This window comes from Sycon ciliatum, chromosome 1 (genome assembly GCF_964019385.1).
Source record: "Sycon ciliatum chromosome 1, ocSycCili1.1, whole genome shotgun sequence".
In the NCBI taxonomy this organism is placed as follows: Eukaryota; Metazoa; Porifera; class Calcarea; order Leucosolenida; family Sycettidae; genus Sycon; species Sycon ciliatum.
Window position 1 is genome coordinate 17,579,812 of NC_088643.1, and position 22,416 is coordinate 17,602,227.

The 22,416-nt window shown below is 48.7% G+C and overlaps 2 protein-coding genes across 2 annotated transcripts in view; both read left to right on the forward strand.

The window, feature by feature from the left end:
- The first annotated feature begins 111 nt into the window (after positions 1-111).
- On the forward strand, positions 112-1,920 carry LOC135815778 (gamma-glutamyl hydrolase-like). Its single transcript, XM_065329121.1, has one exon. The coding sequence runs from the start codon at positions 481-483 to the stop codon at positions 1,408-1,410; it is 930 nt and encodes a 309-aa protein (XP_065185193.1). The 5' UTR covers positions 112-480; the 3' UTR covers positions 1,411-1,920.
- A 1,448-nt stretch (positions 1,921-3,368) lies between these two features.
- Positions 3,369-22,416, forward strand: part of LOC135815789 (BAI1-associated protein 3-like) — a gene marked incomplete in the record, with an annotated part of 25,903 nt that continues 6,855 nt past the window's right edge. Inside the window, 14 exon segments of the mRNA XM_065329132.1 lie at positions 3,369-3,802; positions 6,904-6,942; positions 8,874-8,964; positions 9,317-9,436; positions 13,411-13,578; positions 14,624-14,651; positions 15,176-15,214; positions 16,007-16,178; positions 17,160-17,204; positions 18,026-18,103; positions 18,535-18,613; positions 19,212-19,316; positions 21,749-21,841; positions 22,097-22,206. Coding sequence (XP_065185204.1) covers positions 3,747-3,802; positions 6,904-6,942; positions 8,874-8,964; positions 9,317-9,436; positions 13,411-13,578; positions 14,624-14,651; positions 15,176-15,214; positions 16,007-16,178; positions 17,160-17,204; positions 18,026-18,103; positions 18,535-18,613; positions 19,212-19,316; positions 21,749-21,841; positions 22,097-22,206 — 1,223 coding nt within the window.

Sequence of the window (22,416 nt, forward strand, 5' to 3'; positions counted from 1 at the left end):
ACGACTCGCACAAACTGATCACGATCACGTGATTCACGTCGCGACGTCGTTCGCCAGCTTGAAAGATGTGAACTGTTTTTGAACTTTTTCATTGATGATGATTCACTTCTGAAGTTCTGTGTGACATTCAACATGTTCAAAAAACAGAGATGCGTGGAAAGAACAGTTTTGGGAAGTAGGTTTGCGCTAACTTTACGGATGGTTAGCCCATGACGATCCAGGCCATGGCTCGTCAAGGACGTGAGGAGACAATAATCCTAGTATTGAATCACCGATTCTCGCCTATGCTCGAGCTTTGATAAAGCTGACATAACCTGCGTGTGCTGCAGCAATCACACTGGTCTGGGCTGACGGTGCTGGGTCCAGAATCGCATGCGGTCCCATCTTTATCTCGGACACCGATCAGCCACGTAAAGAACCTTATGTTGCTGTTTCTGTGGCCACAGAGCCATTGACATTGCGTTAACGCAGCCAGTAAAAATGGCTGCATGTGTGGTTGTTGTGCTGGCAGCGCTGACCTGTGGTGCTTATGCAACAGACAGACCAGTGATAGGAGTACTGGCACAAGGCACCTATGGGCACTTTGCCAAGTATGGCCACATGTACATAGCGGCGTCCTACGTGAAGTTCGTGGAGGCGGCGGGCGGACGGGCCGTGCCCGTATTCAACAACCTGAGTGCAGAGCAGGCCGGAGAGGTGTTTGAGCAACTCAATGGCGTATTGTTGCCGGGTGGTGGTGCCAACTTGAGCGATTCCGGTTATGCACTTAACAGCCGAGTGCTTATCAATAAGTCGATTGAAGCGTTCAAGAAAGGAGATCATTTCCCGGTTTGGGCTACATGCAGGGGAATGGAAGAGCTCGTTGCAATGTTTGGGAGCTCTGATCTGCTGAGCTTTTTTGATTCGTCCAACATCAGCCTTCCGCTGAAGTTCACGAAACTTGCTGCTGATAGCAAGCTTCTTGGATCTTGTCCAGATGAGATTGCGCAATGGTTGCGCGTGGAGCCACTAACGATGAACTTCCACCGGCTCGGAATAAGTCCTGAGAGCTTTGAATCCACTGTGTCTCTTGCCAATGTCTTTGATGTTCTGGCTACTAGTACTGACCGAGATGGAAAGGAGTTTGTCTCGCTCATCGAGGCCCGCGACTATCCGATCTTCTCGTCCATCTTTCACCCGGAGAAGAGTATGTTTGAGTGGAACAGCAAGTACGACATCAACCACTCGCTTCACGCTGTCAAGGCCGCTCAGTATTTTGCTGATTTCTTCGTCAACGAGGCGCGCGCCAGTACTCACAGCTTTCCTGCGAACACCGATGCTGCGGCGGCTGCCCTGCACCTCTTCTACGACTACGAGCCAGTGTACACGGGAAAGAACGGCTCCATGTTTGAGCAATGCTACTTCTTTTAGCAGCCTGTGCTCCTCACACGCCGCAGGGCTCTTCGCACTTTAGGTACGTGCGTGTGCATGTGTACGTACACGCACACATGCAACTTTGCATGTGATGCACTATTCACATTAACGTGCAATTCACGGTGAGTGAAATTCACTGCGGAAAGCCTGGCCCGTTTCGCCGGGTTTTGCTTCACAGAGCGTTTTATGTACTGATTTTTACGCGTCGATATGGACTTCTGGCCTGGCTGCTGGTCGGTCATTGGCGAATTACACAGCTGACACATTTTTCTAGTTCAGCATTCTTACCACTTTACAGCTTTGTTTTTAGCGTGACCATTATGTACACGTATCATCTGACCTTGTCTACATTAGAATCCGAGAAGAAACGTGTACACAACTGGAGGTGCTGGTCTAGCCAGCCATGTGTATGCATGCGGTACAATGTACTACAAATTCCAGTACCCGAAGCCGTGCAGAAGACGTTACACAATACGAGTGGTGTCTGGCGTAGCCGGGGTCCTCAGACTCCTCACCGCCTTGTTTCGTATCTGTACCGCGTATGTGTGTGTACCGGCCGGAGGTGCATGTGACTGGTCCTATGCAGGGAGTCGTAAAATTACGAATCCCTGGTCCTATGCATGTGATCATGTGAGCGGCCAAGGATGGTATGTCGTAGTTCTTTGGCTCCTGATCATGATGGTGTTATTCGTTTTTTTTCTGCGATGACTGGAAGTGGGTGAAAACTTGAAAAGAAGGTGCCCAAAATTGTCCCGAAGTACCGAGTGACGTCACGCCGGACTTGACCTCCACGCGTACATTCGTCGTCAAAAACGAAGTCAAGCCCGTTTATGTACTCTTGGTAATACCAAGAGTACATAAACCAGAGTGTGCGGCTGTGCATCTCTTCTGCAGAAAATCGCTCCCATGGCAAAGTTTTTGTTTTGTTTACGTCATCATGATTCGTAGAAAACCCGTCATGCCGTGGGACGATTTGTCCGGAGCTGCTCACTCTTGTCTATGTACTCTTGGCAACTGAGTCTTGGTAATACCAAGAGTACTCGCACTCTTGGCAATACACACAGCTGGAGCTCAGCCGCAAACTGCGCAGAGGGACCGGGCCAGGTGATCACATGACCGATCGATCCCTAGCTCGGGCTCTGCTCGGATAAATGATTAGTTGTTCGTATGGTAAAGAACACGAATAGCGAAGGTCCTTTGTGTTGACAATCGGGGCAACTCCCTGGTGTACATTGTACCCCCCCCCCCCCTTTCCGTGTGTGCAAGTCTTATCTATCCAGCGAAAAGTAGGAGCTGGGTACGAGTACTATACTGGGATTGCATATTGTGCAATTGTGGGCTGTTGGCAATAGTTATGTATGAGTACATGTACATTTGGTACACATAGTCTAGTCATAGTCATGACTGTTCAATATTGCAATGTTCATACGCCATATATGGGTATTAGGTTTTTATTGTATGAACTCGCCGGCGCCCCACATGCACAGTGCCAAGAGTGCATGACCCCATGGACTCTTTTTTTGATCTTGGTCAGGTGGTACATCTAGTGTTGGTGACTTCGGACGTGCCCTGTCTGGCTCCCAATCATTGGGTTTGATAATGTACACAATTTCATGTACACGATGGACAACGCACACACTTCTTTCACGTCAAAGATCAGTATACATGTACACGTCACCGAAGCTGTGTCCTTCCTTCCCCTCCCTCCGGATCCCCACAAGAGATGTGTGTAGTGTGAACCCGGAGTAGACGGCTGCCTGTATACGTATGTAGCCAACCACCGGTGCACCATGTGCTGGGAGTAGTACACGCCCGGTCGGGTGGTACGACTCCTTTCCAATCACCACGCCTTTTTAGGTCCGGAGAGGGACGAGTTTGCGCATTTGGGGTGTGTAGTGCATGTACCAGGCCAACAACTGCAGGTTCACCGCAAATTTTGGATGAGTACAACAGCTTCGCGGGCGCGGGTACAACAACGCGTAGGTTCTTCAGACCGAAAAAGGGAGGCATCACTTTCTTCAGTCCTTTTGTTTGGGTGTTCCACATGTCCTTTCGAAACTGTGAACGTAACAGCTAGTTTGTTGAAGCACAATACACGACATTGACTTTACTGGATCTACCCATCGTCTCACGTTCGTGCTCGCTGGACTTGCGGAAGCAAAGAAGTGGAGGTTGTGTGACGCCCGGAGAGATACGCATTAGTAATTTCCACGAAGTTGCCGAGTATGCATCATGTCACCTTAGTGAAGTTGAGAAGAGTTGTCTGATTCATTCAATAATTGATTGTCGTCAGTTATCGTTCCTCGAGGAAGGAGCATAACTAGCTGGTAGAGATGCTTGCAGAACCAAGTACGAAGTCGCGACCGTTCCGTGGTGGCCCAACACTCCGGTAAAGTGGAATTTTATCAATTAATTATTTGAAAAATGTGTTTGCGTTTGACTTTTGAATTACTTATTCATCAGTTTGAGTAATAGTAACCATTTGAGCCTGGCATCATAATTATAATACAAAATTTGAAGGATTTTCTCAAACCAGTGAATGATTTTCTAAAAGGGATTTCCTGATCTGGGGAATCATGAAGTTTAGGACCCCCAAATATTTCGAAATCCATCTCTCTGGACTCACACATTCTCAGTACCGTAAAGTACCGTTGATCCGTCCTGCAGGCTGCGGTGCTTCCCGGCTGGTTTCCGGCTCGTAGCTCGCGTGTAGTCAGCGCAATCCGGTCACCACACCAGCAAGTGGCCGTCATGCACACTACTAGTACATAGTCAAATAGACAAAATGGTGCCGATGAGGTTGCCGACGGTACATGGTCATCGCACCGCAGATGTGCTCTGGCACATAGTTACCACACGACAGATGTGCGAGCTACGCCCCTGGGTTTTTCACCAGGGGGCGGAAATAAGCCAATTGCGCAATGACATAATTATTTGTACCATAAACACCCCACACGTGCACACAGCCACCTAGTACCTGGTCATGGTCGTCTGGGGTGTTGACTGTTGAACAGTGCATTGCTGATCCCAGCGTACTCACATGCATTACTCATACCTTCCATATTTGGCAATGCGCAATGGGCTTATTAGATCAAGTGTTTCAAGTGCATGCAGTACTATCAAGAGTACATAACCTCCCAGAGTGTGCGACGCCTGATCCAGCTCTGCATAGGGTCTTGGTCGAGCGTAATCGGATCTTTGCGTCATAATACCGTACACATCTGACGGGAACCCGGGGAGTCGCGGGTACTCTCGGATCAAAAACAACGATGCCCTGCCTCGAGACCGGCCTTGTGCTGGTTTGGAGTGTACGCATGCCATCAGAAGATCCGATTCCGCTCGACCAAGACCCTATGCAGAGCTGGATCGGTGTTGCACACTCTGGGGGGGTTATGTACTCTTGCTACTACATAGTCAAAATAGACAAAATGGCGCCTATGAAGTTGCCGATGGTACATGGTCACCACATGGTACACCGCAGATGTGCTCTGGCACATACTGTAAAGCATGCAAATTCCGGTGTAACTTTTAATTTTGGTGATTTCGGTAGAGAAACCAGGCACCTAAATTTAAATTACACCTAAAAGGCACTAGAGTATGCACTGTATGTGAAGGAAACGCTGGTCGCCTAATTCTAGATTACACCTGAATCCTGGCAGGTCCCTGGCACCGAAATTTTAATGCACCTAAAATTACATGTATTACAGTGGTCACCACACCACAGATGTACGAGCTACGCCCCTGGGTTTTTCACCAGGGGGCGGAAATAAGCCCATTGGCATTGCGCAATGACGTAATTTGTACCATAAACACCCCACACATACGTGCACACAGCCACCTGGGCATGGTCGTGCGGGGTGCTGAACACTGCATTGCTGATCCCAGCGTACTCACATGCATTACTCATACCTTCCATATTTGGCAATGCGCAATGGGCTTATTAGATCAAGTGTTTCAAGTGCATGCAGTACTAAGTGCAGCGACATGACGGATTAGACTCGCCGTGCTGGATTGTGCACGTTTTCATTCACAGACATCCCTACACTGATATACGTATTGTGTACAGCTGTGCATGCGTCGGTTCAGCGCCGTATTTTGACGTATACCGTAAAATCGCGGATAAAAGCCGGGCTTATAAGCACATAAGCCGCTTTCTGCATCAGGCTTTGATGCAAACCATGCTTATACGCACCACTGATATTTTTGCCAGGCTTGTATACACATAGAAGCCAGGCTTCTACGCGCGACACGCGTAGATCTACCACTGACTACCGGTATGGCGGCAGTTTTACTATGCACCATACATAGCGCATGCACTCTTGACCTACCCGATCCGCGCTTGCATAGAAGCCAGGCTTCTACGAGCGACAGGCTTATAATGCATTTGAGCCGTTTGATTTTCAGGCTTCTATCCGCGATGTGCTTGTATGCAAACCCGGCTTTTATCCGCGACTTTACGGTACATGTACACTGAAGTCGCTTCACAGGTAGAAATTCGACTGGGGAGGGGGGCCCCGGGGGCAGATCAACGGTACTTCACTTTAAGAGCATGCGTGTGCGAAAAGCTACCGTAAAAGTGAGTAAAATAAGTGCCTGCCCGAAATAAATACCCCCCTTCATCTTTTTGATTCTGTCTGTTGAAGTCATGTTCAGCCCGATAAAAATACTTCGAAGTACTGCCCGAAATACGTACCGGTACGGTTCGCACGCACAGCATGTAGCACGTACATCTACATGGAAAATGACTTCTCCACTACACACAAGTCTGGTCCGAAAGTTAGTTCCTGCCCGAAAGTTAGTACCCGCTCGAAAGTTGGTGCGGGTGGGACAACTAAATTCGAAAGCAAGTACTTACATATTTACGGACTTTTACGGTAATCAGCTTTCCTTATCTTCATCTTCCGGTTGTGGCCTACTAGAATCTGAGCCTGGTCTGGTCCACGAAAAGTCCTTATACCAGTTGAGAAACGTACTCCTGTACTGCCTGTGTTCACGGTGTATGTACGAACACCGTAAAGTACCGTTGACCCGCCCCCGCTCTAATTCCCGCCACCTGTTGAATTTCTGCCTGTAAAGTGACGTCGGCGTACACAACGAAATACGATTTTGAACCGACGTAGGTGCTGCTGTACGCAATACGTGCCAGTGCAGGATGAACATGTGCACAATCCAGCATTCCAGGTCTGCTCTTCTGCTGTGTTGTACATCGTACTGCACTTGAACGACTTGATCTATTTCCCGCCCCCTGCCGAAAAACCAGCTGGGAATGGACACGACGTGGGGGGGGGGGGGGGGGTCAACGGTGCTTTACCGTACGAGTACCTTACTGACCAGAAAGCAATGATCTAGTTTTGATGTGCTGTGGGCATAGCGTTGCACACTCTGGCCGCTGATATGCTCTTGCTTGTATGTACGTGTGTCCACTGACAGTTCGTTGTTGTTGTTGCTGTTGCTTTTGTTTACATTGTGTTGTTTGTGTGACATGCTCAGGCGCCGAGCTCCATCTACCAAGCATGCTGCAGAAGCCAGGTATAGCACTGTGCAGAGCTTGCAGGCGCGTTGCCCACTGGGGGGGGGGCTCCCAAATGTCGACCTAGGTTCAGCATGCACATAATGACCATGAATGACATACACCAGCCATCCTACACATACACATATGCGGCCGTGCGCCCCCTAAACGGGGGACCAGCTCAGCTACGTCCCCGTTCAGTTGCCATTGGTAACCGTGAGCACGTGTGGCTTGTCTTTAACACCTGAAAGTCCACCTTTTTCCGGTTTTGTAAAGGACCATTTACGAGGCCGGGAGTGCATGTGGTTCTCAGTGGCTTCTCACGTGGTGTGTTCTTTTTCTGGAAATGTCCACTTTACGTGCTTGCGGTTTGTTTACACTGGCGTGATAAATGATAACGCCATGACACGCTGTTGGAGTTGAATCATGTGTTGTACTGGGTACATAGCAGACTCAGCATTCACTTGTCTCGGCATTCACTTGTCTGATGATTGCCAAGCGGCATGAACTCAGAGTCACAACCAACCTGAACGTCCTCCGCTGAGTCTGCTATGTTCTAAGCCCTGTGTTTGACATCGAGCACTCTCTACAGCTCGGGGATCAACGTTTAACACACCCATCTGCATGCACACTACACAGCATTGAGAGCATTGAGTTGTGGGGATAGGAGTGGTTTGTCAATCGCTGTTTGCCAGGCTCGCAGTGAGTATTATTTTTAGTGGCAGCAGGGTGAGTGACCCTGACCGCATCTGTATGTTGGCGGCAAGGTGAGTGACCCTGTCGCATCTTTTGAGAGCCGGGTGGGCTGTGTGAGCCGCACTGGCAGGATGAGCCTGGTGAGCGAGATTGACTCCCCTCTTTATTCGGTTATTAAACTGAAGAGATGTGATATTGAATGTTGGTTATTGTGATACCAAGAGGAAAGTGAAGATGTGCCTCAGCATGGTGCAGCACAGCAGAAAAGAAGCAGAGGGCATGGGAGGGTGGGCTTTGAAGAGAGTCACCAGTCAGCCATGCAAATCTGAGCAGGAAGCAAACTGTGAAGTGTCCGGTGCGGCGCATGCACCTTCTGTGTTAACTTATTTTTGCGCGCTCGCAAAAATTCATTTAACACACCCACCTGCATGCACACTACACAGCATTGAGAGCATTATGTTGTGGGGATAGGAGTGGTTTGTCAATCGCTGTTTGCCAGGCTCGCAGTGAGTATTATTTTTAGTGGCAGCAGGGTGAGTGACCCTGGCCGCATCTTTATGTTGGCGGCAAGGTGAGTGACCCTGTCGCATCTTTTGAGAGCCGGGTGGGCTGTGTGAGCCGCACTGGCAGGATGAGCCTGGTGAGCGAGATTGACTCCCCAAATTGATAAAGCATCCTTTTCCCACTACGACACCAGAGATTGCGCAATAGTTGCCTAGTGTGATAAGGCAATGGGCAAGAAAGAAAGCTGGGGCACAGCAGAGCGCCGGGACAGAAAATGACAGCAGAGCTGTCAATGTGTTCAGAGATCTCAGTTCGGGTATTACAGCTTACCGGCTGAGAGATGGGCCGGCTTCCATCACGAGGAGGTACAGGGTGCTGACGTTGTCTCCCCAGGAAGGGATGGAAGGCGTCTTGGGTCAGATGGGTTCCGGTTGGCTGTCGGGTGGAGGTGGCGGAACCGGAGGAGCTCCTGGCTGGATAAGGCATCAGCACGCACGTTGGTGACGCCAGGAATGTGGCGTGCAGTGATCATGAAGTTGCCCTTCGCACAGATGAAGAACATTTGTCGGAGAAGCGCCATCACATTAGGACACTTTGAAGAGAGTCACCAGTCAGCCATGCAAATCTGAGCAGGAAGCAAACTGTGAAGTGTCCGGTGCGGCGCATGCGCCTTCTGTGTTAACTTATTTTTGCGCGCTCGCAAAAACTCATATTTATTGTACTATGTATGTATGTGTTGTGTGCCCTGCAGTCAAGGTAGCTCATGCACGGAGAACACGCTCTTCACAGAATGGGAGCAGATCGAAAAGAGCGAAAGCAGCCGTGTCGGACGCTCATTGCTGGTACGCGATCCATACCCTTTTGCAGAATTTCTGTTTCCCGTGCATTGATTGAAAGAAAGAGGGGCCAGCATGGAAAGGGTCGATGAATGAAGGTATTGTAATTACCATATTGTTGCTCCTTGTATCAAATTGTTTCCATGGAGACGAATTGATCGCAGCAGGGAAACAATTGCACAGGCACACACACTCTCTCTCCCTCTTTCACCCTCTATCACTCTCTGACAAATGACTGTCACCACCAGGATTCGAACCAGGGGCTAGTCCGTATGTGTGTATAATTAATTGTACATGTTCATGTGTGCGTGTACACGTATGTGTGTGTGTGTGTGTGTATCCCGTTTGTACTGTGCAGCGTAATGATGCGGTGAAGAGCAGGAACCCGAGCGGATCGCGAAATACCTCCGCCATCACATCACCAGTGGCCAGCAGGAAGGCAATCCCTCAGGTGCCGTGCGATCTCGACGACTCGGTGGTAAGTTTGAGTTGCACGCAGTGGATGGCCGGCTTCTGCACTCGTGTTTGAAACCTGTCCAGTGCGCTCGTATTTTCTTTAGTGATGTAACGAACCATGAATTTTACCAACACATACTGTAAAACCGGAAAGTTTAACGACCAAAAAGTTTAACTTTTTTGTAATTTTGGCATGATAACGTGCAGAGAGTTTAACAATGTTTGTACAACGGAAAGAACATGCATCGATGTATGTGCATCTTTACACAGACATTTCAAACTGGGTTCACGATAACGTTTCTTCAAATAAGGAAAAAATTGGACGTTAAAACGTTCGACTTTGTGACTCGTTCGACTTCCGGTTTTACATTAATCTAGCACCACTCAAGCGAACGAACGATTATTTTACTATTCCACAAGAAAATTCATTATTCACAATTATCAAGAACTCTTTCAGTAACTTGAAGAAACAAGAACAAGAAGAATGAAACAAAAGAGGAAAGCAAAATGAATCTGGTCTCACTCCTCGTCACTCACTCACTCACTCACTCCTCATCGCTGCTCAGGGTGACATCTTCCAGGTCTGGCATACTGAAGACGTCTGGAAGGCTCGGGACTGTGGTGCCGGGCTCAGACTGAGACTCACGGAGGAGGGAGCGATTCTAGTTGAGAAAGAGAATCGTGTGTTGATATGATCGCTGCTGAGCCGTGCCCTCCTCCGTTCCGTCAATATCCCAGTGGTGGAGAAGTTGCGCTCGGACTCCGTCGAAGACGCTGGCATACAAATGATCCGCTTGGCCAGTTTGGCAACTGCTGGGAACGAAGCAGCATTCGGTCGCCACCAATCCCGTGGACTTGAGTCAATGTCGCAACCTGGCGGGTCGAGGTACAGCTGAATCTGCTCCTGTACACTGAGCTGCTTGGGGTTGCTAGAAGATACAGGATGGTAGGACTTGTGCTTTCCAGCAAGGCAGCTTAGCAATGACTGCTCCTTTCTCACTGGCGGAATGGACTGGTTGGGCTCCGATGCGCATCGGCGCTTTGCTGGCGGTTCTTCATCTTCCTCTGATTCCTTGCTGGCAGAGTCAGCGCATGACATTCTACGCCTCAGTTCATCGCGAGCCTCCTCACGGTCATCCTCGCCCAATAACACAAGGTCCTTGAAGTGAGGATCAAGCGCCGATGCCAGATTCTCACAGCAGGCTGGCTGGATGGTGCTGATTCCGAACAGCGACGATACCTTCGTTCAAAGGCAAGACTTGACGTTACTAACGAATACGGTGTCGGAACGTTGTTCAATATACATCAACAACTCAACAAGTTCCTTATCGGCAACAATCGACATGGGTCGGAGCGAGCCAGTCAGCCACTCCAAAATCAGGTTAGTGCTAAGTCCGAGCTACGGAGATCGTCTTCTTGCCCAGGAACTGCTGCATTGACTGAGCCGACTTCGTTATCTCCACTTACTTCGAGCTCGACGTGGTTGTCAAAGTAGTCGGATGTTTCCTTTCAAGATGCGAACGCATCGAACTCGTAGCCGAGCCATTGAATCTGAGCGACGCATCGCAGAGGGTACATTTCACTCGCTCGCCACCATTTACCTTCTCGAAACTCTGCCACACGGAGCTCGACGTGACGAATACAAGAGCGCAACAATTACAAGCTATAAACTAAAAACTACTGTAAAAGCAGAAATTTTCGGTGGTGTTTTATTTTCGGTAACTTCGCGATTCGGTGCCGACAATTTTTACCGAAAATAAAACGCACCGAAAATTTCGGTACAACCGATACTGTATACATGTAGTACTAGTACACTTAGGCTGTGTTTACATGAGAAATTTCAACCCAGGTCGAGTTCAGTCCGGGTTGAAAGTTTGTACGATAGAAAAAATAGGTGAGCGTTTACATGAAGACAGTTGACCCGGGTCAAATACTGATATGCCGCCAAAAGTCCACTTCTAGAGTCCTGTATGGTCACGTGAATCCGTTCGCGCGAAATTTGCATGTGCAGTGCTGTTCAAACCTGGCGCGAGATACGCACAAAAGTAAGTTTGTACGATTTTCTTGACCCGGGTTGATTTCAACCCTCCCCTTGGGGGGAGGGTTGAAATCAACCCGGGGCGAAATTTCAACCCGGGTCAAGCGCAATGCGTCATGTAAACGCGCCATTCATTTTGTGCACATGGCGGGTTGAAATCTGACCCGGGTCGAACTCAACCCGGGTTGAACCGCCTCATGTAAACACAGCCTTACCTGGAAAACGGGTTTTACCGAAAATTTCCCTCTACCGAACCGCCGATTTTGGAGAATACCGAAAATATTACACCACCGAAAATTTCTGCTTTTACGGTACAAGTAACTACTACTGCAAGGTACAAACTGATCCCAGTACATACAAGAGTAAAGAAGAAACGAATACGAAGTGTACATGTACAGGGAGGAGCGTAGGAGGGGCTTGTGAAGTGAAAGGACGGGGCGGGGCGGGGGGGGGGGGGGTCAGGGGTCCTGCTGGGAAAATTTTGTAAAAAAAACTTAAAAAGACACAAAATCCTGTGTTCTGGGTACTATTGGAACATTTTTTACTAATTTTTAGTCGAACTCAAACAAAAGTCAAAGGTCTGGGTGAAAAAGGAGAAGGACAAAATGTTACGAGTTATGACTACAGTCCATTTCAAAACTATAGACGCGTAGGGTTTTTGAAATATTTCAAATTTGGCTGGAACTTTTTGAGAATAGTTTTCGGAATATTGCTCAGGATCGCTACACAATTACTCTCATAATAGTTTCTAAACGATTGGATAACAGACGCCCAATTTGGAAAAATTTATGCACAAAGTGATCACAGATTTTATGTGGTATAGATGCTGGCATAACGGTTTTTGCCTAGGTACGCGTCTATAGTTTTGAAATGGACTGTAACTGTCCACTAACGTAACCAGATCTTTTATACCGAGTCGCGTCTGATGGGTCCCGATTTTTTTATTACGGTGTTGCCCGTTCCAGACGGACTACACTTTTCGAAAAGTGGTGCGGCCATGGCCGTCCCAGTTGTAGCGGGTGCTACACCCCTGATGTAGCAAACACACAACGTCACAAACGCTCAGACTCGAGTCAGAGTAGAGTCTTCCACGGCCTACCGTGCAGAGTTTTGACGTTGTCTGCAACAGTGCAACGTTCAATTTATGCATTCAAGTCGAATATTCGAATTTTCAAACCGTCAACCTAGATTTTATCCGATCGATTATTCGTTGAGGTCTAAGAGACTGAAGAAGTCATCACTAGTTTTCTTTCTTTCCGAGAACAGCATGGTTCTTGGAAGTGCTACATTACAGCGAGACCGGGTTGTGTGCTCTCCTTGTCATATCCACCATGCCTAATTTAGTGTAGACGTGTATGTCCTTTTGCTGTTGACCTACAGTTCTAGCCAGAGAAATCCAACCTCAGGAATATGGAGGTTTAGCAAGACGAAATTCGTGTTCGTGTTCGCACTGCAAGGAAAGTCGAACTCAGTGACGAAATTCGCGTTCGTGTTCGCACTCCAAGGGAAGTCGAACCTTGTGACGAGTTCGCGTTATGAGAAGGATTACCAAACAGAATTCACACATGCATGGCGTTGACACGTCGTACATATGCAGGAATCTTGATTGCGTACGTATACAGACAGTACAGCGTAGTAAATTTACGACTCTCCTGACATGAATCCGCGATTCGTGTTTTGACTACTTTTTCGAACGAAAAATGCGAAAGTTCGCAATCCAGTTCGCGAACCGAAAATGTTCGCGAACGCGAAATTCGCGATGCTAAACCTCTGTAATATCGTAGTGCCGCGTTCGAGTGCACAGAACAGTATGTGTAGTGCACTAGGGCTGCATAGTGGTCCGTGCTATTATATTTATGAGGTTGGGATTCTTTGGCCTGTATCGTGCATGTACTTCAACTTCGAAGTATTTCCACTATTTTGGCCTGTTTTGAACTGCTTTGCCGGTCTGTTTGCAGCTCGCCATGGTCTATCGGGACACGCTCAAAGTCGTCTTGCATCGCATGGGCTTTGTCAGTGGCGAACTGAAGGTGGAGCGCACAGACTTGCTGGAGTTTGCGCAGTCTGCATTCAGCGTTGGTCCCGAGCGGCATGCAGACTTCATGCGCATGGAGAAGAACGAAGAGGTGAGCCGAATGAGCTGTGATAGTCGACGTGAACAACATGATCAGTCATGTAGTGTCCGGGCCTGTGTTCAGTGTGTGTGTGCGCGCGCGCGTGTGTGTGTGTGTTGTTGGTACGTCTATTGGCCCTGGGTTCCCAGTACCCAGTTGCCGAGGCAGGTTGGTAACTAACTCCAATTTCACTTCAAGGTACCAGTGCATCTAGTGTCTACTTTTATCAAAGCAGCGTGCTGTCTATACTGGTTATCCCAGCAAGTGTAGGGTGTGCATAGGTAACTGTCTTGGCCGTCCTATTCCGATGTACTCCGTGTGGTGTAGACCAGGTGTGCATTGGGGGTCGATTCACATGGCTTCGCCAGTTGTGTGGATTATCTAGCGCTTGTCTTGATCTGTTTCGATCAGAATCAGATCCGCTATCGTTGCTAAAAAGAGAAAATCTATGGGTGCACATGGATGCAGCTAATGGAATTTTGGTGTTTGACCACTTGGTGGTGGGTCTGATCTACTCACCTCCCACCGTTTAGGCACTGCATCTGCGCCTTGATCCTAGAGGGTGGTGGCGTTCCCACGGCGGATGCGGAAAAATCGGCTTCCTCGCCGAGTCTCACGCGAACCGTGAAATTGTTATTATTATTATGGGTGCACATCCAGTACATTTGCAGATGTGCGTGTTTCTCTTGCGGCGGGCGTATACATGATACATGGTACATGGTGTGTGTGTGTGTGTGTGCGCGTGCGAGCGAGCGTGTGCTTGCATGGGTGCGCACACGTGTGTGTGTGTGTGTGTGTGCGCGTGTGTGTGTATGTGTGTGTGTGTGTGTGTGTGTGTGTGCTTGCGCATGTGCGCATTAGTGCATGGTAAAACTGATAGTGTATGTGTGTTCAGTAACTTGGCACATGCCTATTACAGTGTGCCGAGGTGGCAGACGGCAGTCCCCCACCCCACCGTACTGCAACTGTACAGGCCGTGTCAGCCATAGTACACTGCAGGCTGTGTTTCGTCACATGACACAGTCATTATGTTTATCATCGATTTCTGTGCCCTTAGGGACCCAGGAAAATTCTGAAGGTGACGGGTAAGCGACGAGGCAATGATATCATACTCGCACCTCTACTCTCTTATCTGGACCTTGAAGTATTATTAGTCAAGGGCACCTCACTAAGTCTTGGATTCATGAACTGTATGTAAACTGCCTACTGTTTTGCAACGTATTAATGTTTGCTAATTCGCGAGAAGAGCATACCGTGAAATCAAATTTCAACAGTGGACGTATGTGTGTGGCCGCAGTGTTCCGCAAAAATTGCCATCGTAAACTCTCTGGTTCTGAGAAATCGCAAAAATTTAGTGATACGAATATTGGTCGGTTTACAGTACTCTTGGTACCAACCGTCCACTGCTACCATGGAAACTAACACCAGAATCCGCCAGATTGACAAATCCCCAAAGTCGATTTTTTCTGAGTGACCAAACTATTTTTCTCTACTGTTCTTGACCTTATGCATCGAGCTTATGCACACTTCCATCTCTGCACGTGTGGTGGTTAACGATCACTCGTATAATTCTGCTTCGTCTCGTCTTGTGTTGCTTTGCGTTCGACAGTGCACCGGGGTCGCGACCTGAAGGCGAAGGACGAGAATGGTGAGCTTTGTTGTGTACAATGCAACCGTCTCAGATCGTTGTGCTTTGTGCGTGATGTGAATGCTTCGAATGCTGTAATAATAATAATAAAATTAATAATTAGAGCAGCTCGCATACTACTCAGAACTGAGCTCTACGCATCTGTGAGTGGAACGATTGCATTCGTGTCTGTTTTCGGCTAAGACAAAGGCTTCGGGGACAGTGATGTTGGCTTCTTCAGGTCTCGCTTTATAATGTCGGTCCGTCTGGTTGGTGGATGTCCGCGTGGCTTTTTTAATATCTTCAATGTCGAAGGCCATGCCCATGGCTTGGTATGACGATGCCTCCGGTCCCTCTCGGATAACGTGTCCGAACCGAAGCAGCCGTCGCTGACGGCAGATGTCACTTATCCGCTGCTGCTTGGTCTGGCAATAGAGTGCTGTGTGTAAATGCTATTGCGGTGAAGAATTTGTAATATCCGCAGGTTTGTCTTAGGATAGTATAGTCAGCCATGTGAAGACAGTTGGCTTGTGGGGTCGGGGTGGCCCCCGCTGAGAGTTTCCGAAGTTTACACCCCGAATCAGTGCATTTTTACTGATTCGCGGGGGCACCCGAGGCAAAATAATAGTGACACCGTTATAAGTTGAACGGAAGTCCGGCTCTTAACCGCAGTGACCGTAGCGTGTACGACGCCGCTGCTATGTACTTTCACGTGTGTGTGTTTTTGGAGGTCTAGTGGGTTATTGTGGTGTGTTTTAAGTGCACTCATTTCCGTTTACTTTGCACTGCGGACTGTACTACATCATGCTCCAGGCTTCAGCGACCCGTTTGCAATCATGGGTATCGTTCACCTGACGCCGACTGACTTGGAGGATGCGCGGCGGAAAGGCAAAATGAAGAAAGTTGATCGGCTGGCCGCTCAGCTCGTCGAGACGTCGGTACAAAACGCCACGCTGAATCCCGTCTGGGACGAAGAATATGAACTGTAAGGTGCTTTGCTAGAGTATACAGTCAACTTTGCTTATAACGACACTCGGCGGGGAATCAGAAAAGTGTCCTTATTCGCGAAGTGTCGTTATACCCGAAGTCTCATTGTATGTATTCCAGTTGGATGGGACTTTGCTCTGGGCATGGAAATTCTGTCGTTATTCGCGAATTGTCGTTATATCCGCAGTCGTTATTAGCGAAGTTGACTGTACAGTGTACACGGTATGTTAAATGGGAATGCTGATCGCCTAATTCTACATTACACCTGAAACTTGGCAGGTGACTGACACCGACATGTTAATACATGTACACCTAAAATTACATGTTGTACAGTACTTGCATCTCCTTTCCTTCTTTAGGGCTCTGCAGACTACGTACATAGAACAACATCCAGTACAAAATCATATAAAACCTAGACGACTTTTTTTCTGAAGCCTGCATTCAGAGTACATTTTGCATGCAACATACGGGCAACCTGTGGCCTTGCGCAGTTGTTGCGTAAGTGGCTGTGTGAAGCAAACTAGGCACGTGGCGACGTGTATGGACTATAATACGCACGCGGTGCGCTGTGCATGATGGCTGATTGCGTGCCCGCGTGCGTAGCCCGAGCTCGGTCACTGTAGGTAACTGTAGAACGTAAATGTAGTAAGGCAACACTGCCTGTTTGTTATTCCACATTAAATACCAGGAGAACCCAAAGCAGGCAATGAACTGTAAGGTTGACTTGTAACCGGTAAAATGTGGTATACGTTGAGGTTGGATTGTGCTGTTCGCATGGAAGAGTGCAATTCAGTTTTGTGTGCCTTGAAGTTGTTCTGACCCGCACAATTTGAACAGAAGCATGACAATTTGAGCAAGGCGTTCAAATGACCGGCTTTACTGTGTGTGTGTGTGTGTGTGTGTGTGTGCGCGCTTGCGCGCTTGCTTGCTTGCTCGCGTGCACTCATGTGTGTGCGTATGCTTATGCTTGCTTCTGTAGGACTCTCACATCGGTCAGGAATCGTTATCTCCAGCTAGATTTATGGTGAGGCATGGAGCAATGACGAAACAAATAACGTCTTGCTCTGCTGCTGTGCTGGAAAGTCCACTCGCGTTCAGCTTCAGTGCGGGCATTCATGTTAGGAGACTGTCCGTACCGCCAGCGGCCTTGTTAGGCTTGAAGCATCACGTTAGTGCAGTCTAACTTGATTTCTGCACTCTTTCAGATGAGAGAGAGACAGTGCGGAGAGAGACAGTGCGGAGAGAGACAATGCTGCGACAAGCACTACGCTACATGTACAGGTTTAGTAACGGTATACGTTCCATGAGGTCAGGTCCAGCAAGCCACAAGTCACTTGAAGTCTGTCAGCCATTATTATCTACACGGTCAAATGAACTGGCCGAGCAGTCTTAGAGCACCCTGGGTTAGAGGTCCTTCAGAGCTGCTTCAACGTAGGGACTGGGGGATTGCCTGGGGCAGTTCTGTTGCACAGTGAGACTCTCAGTACTAGTAGGCGTTACTGCCATGCGTATGATAGAAGAAAGCGTTAGGTCCCTTGAACGGTTGCCTTCGACCGGATTCACTGTATGCTACGTCCACTGCACGGTATGCCAAAGTATTGCCGTGCAGTACTGTCGGGCCCTGAAAGAACGGCCAGGCTAGAATTTCACCAAGCACAGCATACCAATGTATACACGGAGACTCAACTGTGCATACAACAATAGACTGTAGCACATGAAAATAAGAACGGTCTAGGCTAGGAGGCTGACCCCCCAGTTCCTCGACGACCGACAGTACTGTACTCGGCTAGGTTTGGTCGTGACCCGTGAGTGTATGTTGGTACATGTGCTGCTCGTCGTGCGCAGGGATTATGATGACGAGAATACACTGGGGGATACGGTGAAGAGTGTAGCGAAGATCAGTGGAGTACGGGGCGCCAAGCGGTAAGAACCTCTCATGGTGTGTGTGTGTGTGTCTGTCTGTCTGTCTGTGCCTCTGCTGGAATTATTTAGCTTGTTGTAGTTTGTTTTGTCTGCAAGTGACTGTCTGTCCCAGAAATTCACAGTGTGTGCTGTTTCTGTTGATGTTGCACAAATTCCTTTGCTTCGAGCCGTGTTTGTTGAGTACTGTTAGTTCCTCTTCCTGAATACAATTCTTGCACGCACACGCGCGCGCGCTCGCGCCACACACACACACACACACACACACACACTCTCTCTCCTCTCTCTCTCTCTCTCTCTCTCTCTCTCTCTCTCTCTCTCTCTCTCTCTCTCTCTTCTCTCTTGTTCTCTGATCAGGGTACTGAACCGGTGTCTTGTTTTGAACAATGGGTTTAGTGTCCTGCCGTGTATCTTCTGTTTGGTCTTGTCCTCAGGTGGGTGAAGGACCTGGCAGACATTGCACGTTCGAAATCCAGCGACGACTTTATGGGCCGGTTCCTATTTCCGCTTGAAGTAAGTGCTAGTAACTATTTTCATCCCCAAATACCGGCTCTATAAATTCCTATCGGTTTCAAGGTGAACGTCGGAACTCTTTATCCTCTCAAGTATTCGAGGGGGGGGGGGCAAGGAGGACAGTGGCTTCATTGAAGGCGTATTCCTTTGGACTGCTCAGCATCTGCTGTTGTATGAGGCATGGTGGTACCTTAGGGGCCGTCCATAATTATTGATGTTTTACACGAGGAGAAAAAGTTTCATATATGGGTGGGTGGGTCAAGGGGAGTTTCGTTTTGAAAAATATTGATATGTGAGACATCAAGGCATTCTTGCTGTCCAAGTCAATCTATTTTTCGTTTAGGGGGGGTGGGTGGGTGGGTGGGGGAGGGTCCTAAATAAACTTTTTCGTTTCGTGAAAGTTATCGATAATGCCTGATAGCCCCTTATGATGTGTTGAATTCTATTGCGCGATGAACTGCTGCGTTGTACATGTATTGCAGGGGAACGTGTGTTCGTTCCTGAGCCGGGTTAACCCTTTTCTCTTGTGCGTACGTGTGTGTACATGTGTGTGTGTGTGTATGTGTGTGTGTGCACGGCGTGTGCTTGCTCGACCCAGGAAATCCCGCAAGAAGGCATCGAGAGCTGGTACGATCTGGAGGACCGACACGGTGAGCTGAAAGCTGGCCAGATGAATCTGAGACTGGAGTTCTGCGCCAAGCAGGTGAGTGCCCGTATAATTATGGAGTGTTAACCCGACTGCTGCATGGACGATAAGTGCTGCGAATAGTGATCATGCGCCCTGGCCTGAGTAGCTCGCTTGGCTAATTGAAAGTCTGCCGACCTGGGCCACATTATGTTGCTAAGGCATGCACAACCCCAGTCACAGCGCGCAAGTTGGTTGAGTTTGGCCGTCAGGAGGCCAGCGCAAGGTATCCGGGGCGCGGGTCTGATTCCAGCGAGGGGCAATGTGGTACCCCGCAGCGCAAGGGTAGCGTGATACCCTAAGCCAGCGTGCGTGCTGCATGAGTAGCGTGATACTCGCTGAGCGCTTTTGCTGTTGCCTAGCAACGCGTTTCTGTCTTTCCTGGGCCCCCAACGCATGTTGGGTGGCCCTGCGCATGACTGCACGTTGTCATAGCAACCTTGGAAACCTCAAGCCGGTTACCAACAAGCTAGGAATCAGACCAAGCCGCCGAATGCCCCCGCCGGCCCCCGGCGCTTCATTGCAATTGAATTAATATTTGTCCAGAATAGTGAGCTAGGACAGATCAAGAGGCGTGGGTGGGAGGGAGAAATTGCAAAACAGTTGGATGCACGCAGCAGCACAGCTAGCAAGAGAAAGAGCCGTGGATGGGTTTGTTCCTGTTTTTGATGGCTGTGGCCATCCGTTGGCCCAGCGGTCTCGTGTGAGTACGGTGTTTGTTCGTGCTGCCAGCTCGCGCCCGGCATTTGTTTGCGCTGGCAGCTCGGGCCCGGTGCGCGAGTGAAACCGAACCGTGACAAAGGCTTTCGCTCTTTAGTGCTATTGACTGGCTTTTCATACGATGCCTATTGATGTCTAGAGACATGCTGTCTAGCCTTCCCCTAGTACGCATTCACGGGGCTTTGTTGAAGTTCGTGCCGTGAACTGCCAAAGGGAACTGTTTGAATGGTGCTGGGGCGAGTGCGACATTACGGCGTCCCTGCAGCCGGCCTAATCGCGTTTGTCGCCACAACCGATTATGTCACATCTTTGTCATGTGACTAGATTTATTTATTTTCTTCACTAGTTTGAGGTTATTTATTTTATCAACATCTTATGGCTTCCGATGGCAGCCAAAACGGGAAGATGTGGGTGATAGCCAACCATGGTAAAAGAAGGAGAAGATTATATACATGAAAAGGAAACAGCCGAAAAGCTATATTGATTAGTTTTTTTTAATTATAATGGTGCACTCAGTCATCAGCAGGCCCTCAGATTCATTTTAAATTCTTTCAACGATGCAGAAGTCTTCACTGAGTCGGGAAGTTGTAGCCACGCACAGTAGCCCTGGAAGAATGGCGATCTTGTGAATTGCGTTGAATTGGCCTTGGGAAGAGGCACTTTGTTTCTGGTTTATAGTGATCATGTGTCTGTTCATGCGTGTGGGTTTGCATGTGTGCGCATGTACATGTTCGGCTGTGTGAAGCACGGGGCGAATGCCACTTTATAGAGGGTGCTGGTTTATAAAGTGCTGGATTAAAGAGGGAATTATTGATAGTACAGTCGGACCTCACTTAACCGCACACATCCTGTAGTGTAATGAGTAGCATCATGACCGAACTCTATCCCTAGGCATAGCATTGTCTGTCTCCTGGTTTCTCCTTCCTACTCCCTACACTCACTCGCATTGATCTAACGTGCGTACGTGTGTAAGAACCGCACCCTGCCTGCTGTACCATAGACTCATGCATCCATGTACCGCTGTACTTGCTGGCTGCGCATCACTAACCCTTCCCCTTCTATGGCACAGTCCCCGCATGCACTGAATGCAGTACTCGGGTGCGCGTGCGTATTCATGTCTGAGTGCACTGCCCTCGGGCTCCATCTATACATGGCATCCCGTACTGGGCACGCTGCTTCCGGTGGCTGTTGTGTGCACGCAGCGCCGTAGTCTATTCCGCTCTCTGTCTTCTCTACACAGTGATTCCTGTGTAGAGTACTCTTCGTTTTCTGCTCTCCTCACAGTTAGTTGTGCTTTTCCGTGTCCGATAATGTTCCCCCTTTTGCAATAAACAGTCAGGTGAAACTACTCTAAGTAGCTACCGCTACACATCCGTTTTCCACAAAAATTTCCGGATAGGCGAGGGAACCGGATAATCGAGCACGCATACTGTATGTATGCATGGCATATGCTGTAAATCGGTAACCAACGATTTTCTTCCGGATGGCAAGGGATCCGGATAAAACAGGACCGGATAAGCGAGGTCTGACTGTACCCTATTTTTGGGGTAAAATTATCCGGTCACCCGGTTTTGATGGTAAAGATGATTTTTGAGGGTGTTGAAGGTGGTGGATGAGGTAAGACCTCATGAGTGATTGTACCTATTTTTTTGAAATGTGAAGGGTTATTGAAAAACTGTTATTGAAAATGGCAACGAATAAAACAAACTGTGTGCATGTTGTCTGTTCAGACCGTGGTGCCGCTGAACCCCGGCTGGCATCCGTACATTGTCTACTTCTACCTGATGAAGCAATGCATCCTCGCTGAGCACCACTCAATAGCGGTAAGAACACGTGTCTTTCTTGTGCGCCCATACCAGTGCTTGTCTTCTCCGCTGCATCTCAAAATGCCTTCTTGCTGAGCTTCTGTAAACATCGGCAAGAGTACATAACCCCGAATGACCCTGGATAAGGAGACCACTTGGTAACAGGGACCAGGTTTTGGAAGTCCCTTCAGCGGTCGTCTTAGACAGGTATCACTGTGTAATGTTACAATTTGTACTGATTGCTTGTTACCTCTCTCCTCTGCTGTCTGTTAGGAGCGTCAGCGTCGCCTGTGGAACTATCAACTCACCAACGTCCACGCCTTGACGCTCCTCTGCCAGTATCGCATACAGCACAGCATGAGCGATATCAATGTTGTATTAATGTGAGTGTGCGCATGTTGTGTGTGCTCGTGTGCGTGTATATGTGTGTGCTCGTGTGTGTGCTCGTGAGTGTGTGTGTGTGCCTGCTTCAATGAATGTGAACCAATTGCCTCTCGAATTGCCTCACATTTCACACTGCATGTTCATCGAATTCGTTCATTTGAAGAACCAATCAATCGCAACTTCTAAGTTCGAATCAATCAGTGGTCGTC